Here is an 11,455-nt window from a genome sequence, read left to right as displayed (position 1 = left end):
AGCCTGCCATCAGAGGTGGTTCAAGCACCTACATTGAACACCTTCAAGAGCAAATTGGATGCTTATCTTGCTGGGATCCTATGACCCCAGCTGACGCCCTTTGGGCGGGGGGCTGGACTCGTTGAGCTTCCGAGGTCCCTTCCAGCCCTAATGTCCATGAAATCTGTGAAATCTGACCAGCCAAATGGGGCATTGGTAGGGAACATGTAAATGATACCCAGTGGGATGTAGGAAGTTAAAGGTGCCCGTGCAGCTAATTGAGCCTTGAATCAATGCAAGTTGTGTAGGTGCTATAACTAACCGGCCTTCCTTTTGCATAAGACATTAACAGAGTTTTTGTGTGATGAGGGATTTTTTTAGCCATCAGTCAGTTGTTCTCTCTTTGAAAGGTTATTGTACGTCTTGTACTACTTTGGACAATGAATGCATTGCTAAGCAACTTTGGATTTATGAGGTGGTTGCACTTTTTAGGAAGTTTGGGCTAAAAATACAGTGCAAAAAGGATGCATGTTTTAGGAAAGAGAGTGATGTTTCCCTCGCTTTTTCATTGCCTGTACAAAGAATTCTGTAGCAACTTCAGTGTACTTGGCAATAGCAATCACTGAGAGAGAGAAAAGGCAGTATAGCATTTATATTTATGTCCCCTTGTTTTCTGTCATTTTGCAGTTCCACAATACAATCACTGTCCCATAGCTCCTGATTCCAGACTTGCATTAAAAACTGTTTCTCACCTTTATGTCCATGTAACATCATGTAAGCAATGAGGCGTTGTCCTCAAACAATCTGAAACAACAGTTTGAGAGAGCTATAAACTGTCCCATTCATCTGAATGATGTGTAACAACATCTATTTTAATATCAGTTATAAAGCTGAGATAAATCAGGCTAAGCAAATATAAATGCCAAAATATCTTGTATTACCAAAGTTATTTTTTTCATAATCATAAGAAAAAACAATCCAGTGCATGATTTGTAAAAACTAAATCAGCTAAAAAAAAGTCATTTGATCCTGGAATTCAGACAATCTATGCAAAGTTTTAACTTACAGGAAATATTTTGACCCTTAAAAGCCCAGGCTTTTAGAAGAGAAATACCACTACATCCTTGACTATAACAACCGGCTCCTCAATTAGTAAATGGAACAAGAGTTAAGTGCCTGGTTATGCATTGCTTTATTCGTGTGAGTAATAGCTGCTCATGGCAATACTCCTATTGATACTATGGTATCTGTGATATAAAAATTGCCCATTAATGTATCTGTTTATTCAAGACTAATTTAATTTCTTTTTGAGATTTTAGGCAATTTTTATCATTTGCATGAGTAAAGCAAGAATCTGGAAAATACAGGAGTCTAAAATTCAAATGGAAACCTTTTATGTAAAATAAATGATAAAATCTAGGTGCCTTTGCATCTGAATGATATCCTTAGGGCCTTGCTGTCTCAAACACATGCCTTCAAAATTTGATGTATTGCTGATGTCAGTACGGCATATTTGAAGATATATGGAGCTAGAATTTATCTATTTTTAGACCCTAAAACTGCAGCACCTCATTTAAGTGATTCGTACCTGGTTAGCCACAGAACTGGTAATTTTTGTAGCCCATACATTTTCTATAAACTCCATAAGGAAATAGGGGTCTGGACTGAGGCCTAAAACCAAGGGTATATTTCTGCCTTCTGCTCAAGAATAGATTGCAAAATATCAGACAAGAAGGAAGTCCCTTCTAAGCCTGTGTTCATAAATATCCAGCTCTCAATTTAAATAGACCATCCATAAACAACAAGCTGGAAGTATGTTTCCATTGTAACTTAAATTTTACCCTTTGTATGTAAAACACTGATTTCAGTTTATCAGAAATGTGTGCAGAGAGTTTCATAGTTTCTAGAGTCGGAGTTAATCAAGTATGTAAAGTAAGGAATGGAATCTTTGCATAAACCCCTATTCATATATTGGACTAGTAAAACCACAAAGCAGAGTCAGAACTCACAAAACTAAGGTTCTGCTTAATAACGGTGTGATAATTTCCCATTGCTCTGTAAAGCTCCTATTTGTCTCAAGAATTGTTGTGTGTCACTCATCTTGTCTCATTCTACATAGACTCTTTTCTAATCCACCCTCCCAAATTCCTGCAATGTGCAAGTTATGGAGTTTCACTAGTAGTGTAGAACTGTGTGCCGTAAAACATATTGCCAGCTAAATAATACATTAGCCTCCCCTTCCATGATAATGTTAATGGTTACTTTCAGGGAATCAAAAAGAATAATTTTGTGCGTCTAGATAAAGAAAATTATTGACACCTTGTCAACATGGATGAAAATGAGTTCATTCTTCATGTCAGCAGATTGTTAAACTTCTGTAGTTACACCAGCATTGGTTTATGCTGAAGACGTTGGGCCAGCAGATTTAAGCAGTCCTTCTCTCTTCCTTGATGTTAGCTGAGCCACAGTGATATACATCAACTGAGAATCAATGATATACAGCAGCCGCCTTCCAACATTTTGTCCTCCTGTCATCTTTAATTTCAATGGGTTACCATAGTGCAATAGAATTTTGGTCTTCATTTATCAAGGAAATTCATTGTCATGGACAACTCTTGCAGTTGGTGAGATGTGCCTTGGAAAGGCAGTAAATAAGTTTATGTCAATGGTGATGCATATATGGTCACTATTAATGACTTCTTTGCTGATATCTTTTATTGGATCAACTGTGTAGTTGGGAAAGATGTTAGAAAAACATTCAGGTGCAAAGTGTTCTCTGGATCTCTACATCTTATATTCATGCTATATGCTCTACAGCCCATTTTTTTAAATAGAAATGATTTTACTCACCTTCCTTACCAAAGCAGCAGATGGAATTAATAATAGTAAAAAATTGCAGAGCACTTTGAAAATTAAAAGGCTGTCTGTCTGCCTACCTGTCTTGAACTCGTCAGTGATTAATGACAAATTATCATGATTATTTATTTATGCATAATATTAATGTCAAGAGAGAGAGATCAAGGAACCCAATTCTCCTTCTACTTGCACTAGAGTAATGTCACTGACTTCAAAGCTACACCTGTTCAACACTGAGAGGATAACCGGATCCCGAGAAATCAATGCAAAGGTTTTTGTATCTTGCTGGTTAAGTACGGACAGTCAAAAAGCCCAATACTGAATCAATTCAATCTTTGCAGGTTAGTCTAAGCTGCACAGTTTGAATCAATAAGCAAGTGAACAGACATTCACTTTTCATTTTGGAAATGCAGCCACATGCCCGCAGCAGCTCAGACCAAAAGCCAGTGGGTGCTAGGCCACATCTCCCTGCTCAGTTGGAGCAGACAGCTTAACACAAGGCTATCCCACTCATCTTGCAAGGCATCCTGGGATGCTGGAGGACTATGAGTTAACTTGAATATGGAGGGGATCTGGAACAGAATTTCAATAAGCTGATTTAACCATATCAGTTAAGTCTGATACTACATTCATCCAGATTTTTCTGAAGCTGGTTTCGGCCATTTTGAAAGTGGTTTATGTGCTTCTGTTGTGTTACAGATTTGAACCAGTTTCTGATCGCTTAGATTGGTTTATGCATAACTTCTGTCCCTAGCCACTGTGTTAATGCAATTGAACATGCATAAAGGAAATAGACATGTGTTTTACATTCAGACAGAGACATATTGACATATATAAGATACAGAAAGACATTTGGATTTGCCTCACTATATATTTTCACAAGATCCTGATGTATTTACTTTTCTTGTTGAAGTCAACATGAGTTTTGTCTATGGAGTGAATAGAAGTTGTCTATGGAGTGAATAGAAGCTGAGTAACACTACTTTGTGGTCATTTATGTCTATGCAGAGAGATGCTCATATAGGGCAAATGTTTTATGTCTTCCACTGCTGTCCTTAATCAACATAATAGCAACTGCTGTCTAGATAAACCTAGCAAGTTGGAAAGCATTCAGGTTCTCCTGAATGTAGGCACTTGGACAAATGAACACAGGGTGGGTATTAAACTATACTAATTCATTTTTCTTAGCATCATAAACCCAGATTGGCTTACACTAAATAGCTTCAGTATTGAAAATATTGCCTCACAGAAGCAGTTCTTTTTGGTTTCACCCACAGGGTAATTGTTGTCCCTGCAAGTGGCCCTGCAGTATGTGTTATATACTTGATGGGGCATTGTCAGACATTCTCATCCCATTTAACAAATTCACCTATCTGCTGCCCTGTGTGAAAACTTGTATAGTCAGAACAGTACTTCTTCAGTCTTGAGTCTTGCTCCATTCCATATATTCAGGGTATCCTCAAAATAGGTAACTTAAAAAGAAGACAGCGTGGCCTGGTCCACCTATTTGTAGAAAGTGTATTAAGTACCTCACATTGTGTATTCCTCACTGTAGCAATATTTGAAATATTTTCAATACTTTTGAATCCTGTTCCTAACATTGTTTCTAATAATTGTGTGTCATCAATTTGCAAATCATTACAGAGCTGTATTTAAATAAAAGTTAGAAATCTGAAAATACTGTAAAAAATTCCCAGAATGTCTCTCACAATGATCATTGATGCCAACTGGTTGTGAAGATCTCTCTGTAACTTGCAGGTTCAGATTTTAGGTGCTGATTCTTTAAAGATGTTTCACAATGCTAGTAAAAGGTAGCTGTAATAAAACTTCCTGGCAAGTTATACTCACTTATAAATTATCAGTGGTGTTTGTCTTTCATAATGGCCAGAGCCTAATTTCATTTGAAGTGGCAACTAACCCTAGATTTACACTGGTATTTTTTAAACCTGAATCTGACCTTCACACTCTGAATTAAACAGATGCACAATATTCAGAAATGAAAACACTTAACAGTTTTTGTAAGATCATAGCGCAGTGTGGTTTATGGATACTTGCACTAGCTTTTTAAATGAGCTAGCTAGAGTACTGGAGGCAATATAGCCATATAGCACAGAGCTCAGCACAGGCAAAGCTACTTATAGTATCTGACCTAACTCTGATATCGCTATCTCAGAGTGTAGTGTACACATAGATGCTGACTCCATGGGTGGTCCAGGGCTCAAGCACCCACTGAAAAAAAACACCGGATGCTCAGCACCCATGGAGCTATCCTTACAGACGTTTTAAAAAAACCCAATGCTTTACAGGAAGAAGCTGTGCATTACTTCAACCTGGCTCTGCAGTGTCTGTAAAGACTGGATGCTTCAGAGGGCTTTTTGGTGCTTTTAACTTAAGCTAACTCAATCAGCTATTAGATAAAGGTACCAGAAAAACCCCACTAAAGCGTGTGATCTTTGCAGAGCCAGGTTGAAATAATGTTCTGGCCCTTCTGGGCATGCATGGGGCTTGGCATGGGAATGCACCAAGTTAAAAGTAAAGCATCATTTTTATTTTTTTTTTGGTGTGGGGAGAGGTTATGTCTGCAAGCTCCCACCAGGAAAAACAAAGTTAGTGCCTGTGAGTGTAGACATATATATAATATATCTCACAGTGATCATTGATGCCAACTGGTGGTTAAGATCTCTCAGTAACTTGTGGGTTCAGATGTTAGGTGCAGATTCTTTCAAAAAGTTTCACAATGCCGGTCAATTAACAAAGCCAGCTTCAGTAGTACTGCAGCTACTTCCCTCATTCTGATGCGTCTCTCAAAGTACTATGCTTGCCGCTTAGTTTAACCCAACTCAATTAGCTTGATAATTTATAGTGCCTCTTCTTTAACTCTTACTGCACATTTCCAAGTCATTTTATTTGTAATAGTGTCTCGTGTGTTATGTCTCCTAGCTCTACATACAAACTACTACACTTACAATATCCATGAACTTAAGTGCTTCAGTGGCCCTGGGGATGCTTTACATGCCGAAAGTGTACATCATCATCTTCCATCCTGAACTAAATGTCCAGAAACGGAAACGCAGCTTCAAGGCCGTAGTGACAGCAGCAACTATGTCATCGCGGCTTTCACACAAACCTAGTGACAGGCCCAATGGGGAAGCAAAAACAGAACTTTGTGAAAATGTAGACCCAAACAGTAAGTACTTCTAATCTTATTACTTGGCTCCTTGTGTATTTTTTGGATGTATTAACCTATATTGTTTTTATAACCTGATCTCTTCCATTAAATATTTTAAATACAAATAATACAAAACATAAAATATTATTTTAGTATCTCTTTTTATGATAATAACTCCTTTTCTCCTCACCGCTTTGAGACAATAACCCATCCTACTATGCTTGAGCATGTTCTCTTCTAAAGATTGGTCTGGCTACGCTGAAATTAATGTTAGGCTTTTCCACTGATTTCAGAGGAAACTAGAGAGGAAAAACTGCCAATTTTCTTTATGTGCATGGCATGGTATATAGAAGCACAAAATGACATAGTGAAGCCATCAAATTTTATTTCCATTTGCATTTGAATCTGGAAGAAATTCAGGAAGGAAACAGCTGCACAACTTTGTAGCATATTGGAAAAGTTTAGGAACGTCTGCAATTTTTATGAAAACCAGATCCAAATGTGAAGGAATGCCTTTCATTGCCCATGTTCAGTTCATCCATTAGCTGCTGAAATCTCTGCCACTTTTTATCTATTAAAACTACTGTCTGAATAGCTGCCTCAAAACAGAAAGCAAAGTGGAAATGGCTAGCAAATTACTGACGCAGCACTTTCCCTGCTTCGTTCACCACTCCCCTTGGGTATCTTTTCTCTGATGATTTTTTTTCAGACACATACACAAAATATACGCTAGCTGCTATGAGAAACTTCTTCAGAAGTTATGGACTCCCTCATTACTGATAAGTTAGAAAGTTATGAGGCAGTAAAAAAATATTCCAAAACAATTAAGAAACAATTTCTGCCACACCTGCTAATGTTCAATGTTACTTGAGCAGGAGTGCCAGTGAAATCAACTGAATAATAGTATGAGTGAGGTTGACAGAAATTCCCCTAAGTTAAATTCATGTTATTCAGTATCATATATCTATATATATATCACCAAATTAATTCCACCCCCCCCTTTCAAGTTTTCCCCTTCCCTGTAAATCCAGTCACTGCTACATTTACCTTGAGTATATGCACAGGTTGTGCTTGGAGTGACCTAGCTAGGGTTAGGTCAATCTAAGTGTGGACTGTCCAATGTTTGGGGAGTTTAGCTGGGGCAAAAAATGGCTGGCCTGATCTTAGTTCACCTAAGGAGATGCACTACGTAGGTTGTAGATTGGGCTAACCCTAATCCAGCTGAAAGTGTGAATGCTTTTGGAGCACAGCCCCAGAGCTCCTGCCCCAACTCCCTGTCTTCTTCCCCTCTCCTCCTTTAAATTTTGCAGTAAAAATTAACAACCTGCATTTTTTCATACAAGCTGAAATTTTTCATCCCAAACTTTGGGTTTAAAATTGAAAATTCCAGTTCAGAAATGTTGCTGCAGTGCCTTCTCTTTTCCCCTATGGGTCATGTTGAATTTGATCTTCCAGGATCTTCTTGATCTTCCGAGATATTCCTGAACTGAAACTTTTTCAGTTTTTGAATGTTCATATTTTTTAAAGAAAATATGAACTTTTTTATGGGAAAAAAAAGTTTTAGGAATGCTGTCATTTTCTGAAAATATCAATTTTTCTTTCAAAAAGGGGAGTTTTTGGCCAGCACTTTGTAACAAGTTTGGTTTTTCATAGGTATCCATTAGGAGTAAGTACACCCATGCTTTAAATCTGGAGTACAACCCAAGAACACAATCAAATCTATAGAGCTTTGCTACTTGCATGTGTGCCACAAGAATCTTTCTTATATTCTCCTTTATTTTCATGATGGACTCCTAGATATCTAACTATATTTGTTTAATTTAACCTACCAGGTGATGTGTTTATTTTGTATTGAGCTGTGTGACTTTCTCCAAATGCTATTTTGCTTAATTTTATATAATTCACCAATTGCAATCTTTCTTTAAAATACTTTTATTATAGATACACAATGTTCATGCTAACTGAGGCATCTACTCGGGTTGTCTCATTTGCAGAACAGGTGCATTGATGACAATAGTTAGAAAATCAAAGAATCTCAACTGTTTCTGTGCCTAAAATGTTTTCACACGTAAGTTCTAGTGTGAGGGCCAGCTTAACAAAATACAAATTAGTGGGTGTTTGCCATTGACTTCAGTGAGTATAAGCTCAAAGCCATAATTTAGGAGATATTCTTTGTATGCATATTTATATATGACATAATGCAGTACATTAAAGAAGCAGATTGATGGGTTTTCTATTTTTTGTAAAAATATTGCAATTTAACATTTTTTAGGCTAGTACTCTTCCTGTCATATTTGTAGGCAGCCATAAAGATGGTTATAGCTGAAATTTGAGAACAAAATCAAATTTTCCAACCTGTTCATATTGTGATAATATTAAGTATGTGTTTAAATAGCAACATGACTTTGTGGAGCTGATGGAAAACTTGCAGCATTTTGACAAATGAAATGTAAACAAAAAAAGCTAAATAGCTGTGATGCCACAGGTAGAGTGGTGGTGTATTTTTCATTGCTAAATTTTGAAAGTCAAAATAATGCAATTTTATGAAAAAATGCATTTTTTTACCATTTTTTCAAGGTGGTCTCACATGTTGTACATTGATCATTAATTGTTATCAGTGAAAGAGGCAATATGTTCTGCACAGAGAACAAAGTGGATGCCCCTTTTAGTTCTGAACCATTGTGCGGTAACGTAAAAATTATAAGAGTCTGATTGTCATTTCCTGGTTTCCATCATTACAGATTGCATTATATCTGAAGGTAAAAATTGTTGAATGCGATTGATGAATCGATATATGCTTTATTACAGAGGGCTACCTTGAGTACAAATCTAACTTACAAATCAAATGTTTCATTTAATTAAGGAAGCACAATTAGATTTTCAGGTTTGACTTTTTAAAGACATTTCCTGATTATTCTGCTGCTAAATTGTTTGTTCAAGTATTAGATGGTGAGGGTTGCCATTTATGTACAGAAGGAGGAAAAAACCTTTAATAAATACTACATGCAGGTATGTGAACCACCTTATGAGATTCATGTACCTCCAAACTTTTGGTGCCTGACAATTAAACCCAGTTTTGGCTGCCTATGCAGTTTAGCTTCCAAGGCTTAGTGTCAAACACCCAAGTAAATAAATGCATAGAAAGGAAAATGTTTTATTAAAACTTGCATGTTTGTTATTAACACAAGTTTATTGATTACTTTTAAAGAGTAGCTACCTAACAACCCAGATATGTTTCATGTAAACCATGAAAAGACCACAAGGCCTATTGGACTTAGTGGCATTCCGCAAGAACTAATTTTGAGCATCTCCTGAGGAATGCTGAATGCCCCCATTTCCCTAGATAACTGAGGTTATTTAGTTTTATGTAAGGAGGGCCACAGGGACCTAAATAACTGAGGTTATTTAGCGCTATGAAGTTTCAGCCAAAGTGTGAAGGTTTAGAAGTAAGGGCAATAATGAGGGCAAAAAAAGACAATCTGAAACGGAATGACCATCATGAGTTGGCCAGAATCCGGCACCAACTTCCCAGGGAAGTGGTCCTCGCCCCTACCTTGGGCAAATTCAAAAAGAGGTTAAATGACCACCTGTCTGGGGTCTTGTGAACCCAGCATTAATTCCTGCCTGTGGCAGGCGGGTCAGGCTAGATGATCTGATCATGTCCCTCCGGACCCTAGCTACTGTGAAACTGTGAGTTATTGTGCTGCTGATTTTAGGTTGGGATTTGATGGAAGCAGGAAATTTCATAAGTTGAGCTCCTTACTGTGAACTAAAAGATGTTTCATGTTGAATGGAATACATTACAATCAAGCCTTTCAATCTCTTAACAATTTTATTTTTAACAATACTGATAATCATTAGTTTGCCATCTGGCACATGCATGCTTTTACTCATTCAACAGCTTTGTTCTGCTTTTACATGTTTGCATTAAAAATGTTTTCCAGCAGCTTATGATGAGCAGAAGTTGGTGCACAGCAGCTTGCTTCCTTCCTTTAACAAGTTCATTCTTCTCTCGTGTTGTACATTGGTTGAATTTCACAGTATTTGAAAAAACACTCATCTTTTCTTAAGCTTAGTGAATAGAGAGTGCCCTTTCTTCCTTACTATTCTATATTTATGTTTCTGCCATAAGAATAGAATCAAACTTGGGAGGAAAACAAAAAATCTCCAACCCATACTTAGCTTATAGTGAAGATTTACGTATAATTACTTCTTATACTTAGCCACTTACTTTGATTTATGGTTTTACAAAAAATAGCATCAGCAAATCAAGATCTCAATTGTTCTGTAATGAAAGGGTTGCCTCTTTAACGCACTAGATGTAGCAGGCCTTACTGGCAGGGCATTTGTTTTACAAGCAGCTTACTTTATAAGAATACTTAAGAGGCAAAGTGCTCTGTATTTTTTCATCAGTGTGAATGCAGTACTGCCTCCTTTCTTAGTATCTTTCAGTGTCTCTTTCTCACAACATTGTCACATTGAAGAGTTGTACCCATGAGATGAGTACCAGAAACATATTGATGGTATTTACTTCTAGTAGCACTGTTAACTGCTGAAGTGACAATTCCTAGTGGGGTGGAGACTATTCAGGTAATGGGCAATGGGACTGCAGTCTGCATTAGTTAGGAGACCAGCTGCCTGTCTTATCTTGGCAGTTGCCACTTGAAGTTTGCTCAATGTGAGTTTTTGTTGTTCCCAAAATTTTTCAAATCTATAGGCCATAGCCTCTCAGTGGGCATGTCTACACATGACGCTACGATGCTGTAGCAACATGCTACGGCGACATAGTGTCCACAGGCAAAATCTGTGACGCCTCCACTACGTTGCCCTAGCAACACGTTCCTTCGTTATGGCGCATTGCTATGGTGACGTAGTGGCCAAAAATAACTGCGCCTCCAGTATGGTGCAGCATGGGCTGTTGCTGTAAGGGTACCTGTAGACGTGCCCAGTGAGCTGGAACTCCTAAGTCACTGTTTTGGCAAGTCATTTTCATCCTTTGGGGAACTAAGGACTTTGTTGTGACTGATGAAATTGGTAGATTGTCCTTCTAAATAGTAATATCAGATGAGACACTGGGACAGAAGAATAGCAGTGGTCCTTTTCTTTCCTCCTTTTGATTTTTCCCTCCTTGTATTTTTCTTTGTGATTTCAGAATGACCTTTGTTGTTGAGCAGTCTACTAGCCTATAATAATAAAGGGTACCAGGTATGAAACCTCAGTAAGGTCAAGGCATAAGGACAAGATAATAAAGCTAAGGTGCAGTGAGCAAGCTGAAATCAGTTGATGATCAGGGATCCTTTTTTCTCTGATTAAAAAAGATCCCCAATTTTTGGTGAAAAAAAAGTAACCCAAAATCCACGTTTTTCTGTGATTAAAAGAAAATACCACTATATAGAGATATATGGCGACATAGCATCCACGAACAAAAACCATGATGCCTCTGCTACATTG

At 37.6% G+C, this 11,455-nt stretch overlaps 1 protein-coding gene across 3 annotated transcripts in view; it reads left to right on the top strand.

Moving 5' to 3' along the window:
- The window catches only part of GRM7 (glutamate metabotropic receptor 7), a 532,223-nt gene that overhangs the window by 467,575 nt on the left and 53,193 nt on the right, over nt 1-11,455 (top strand). For all 3 annotated transcript variants that reach the window (XM_019536596.1, XM_019536595.1, XM_019536594.1), the window contains one exon: nt 5,776-6,022. In XM_019536596.1, the coding sequence (XP_019392141.1) occupies nt 5,776-6,022 (247 nt within the window). The remainder of the gene's footprint in view (nt 1-5,775; nt 6,023-11,455) is intronic.

This window comes from Crocodylus porosus, unplaced genomic scaffold, assembly GCF_001723895.1.
Source record: "Crocodylus porosus isolate Cpor-Errol unplaced genomic scaffold, CroPor_comp1, whole genome shotgun sequence".
Classification (NCBI taxonomy): domain Eukaryota; kingdom Metazoa; phylum Chordata; order Crocodylia; family Crocodylidae; genus Crocodylus; species Crocodylus porosus.
Note: the sequence above shows the minus strand (reverse complement) of the source record. Positions and strands in the feature narration are given on the sequence as shown.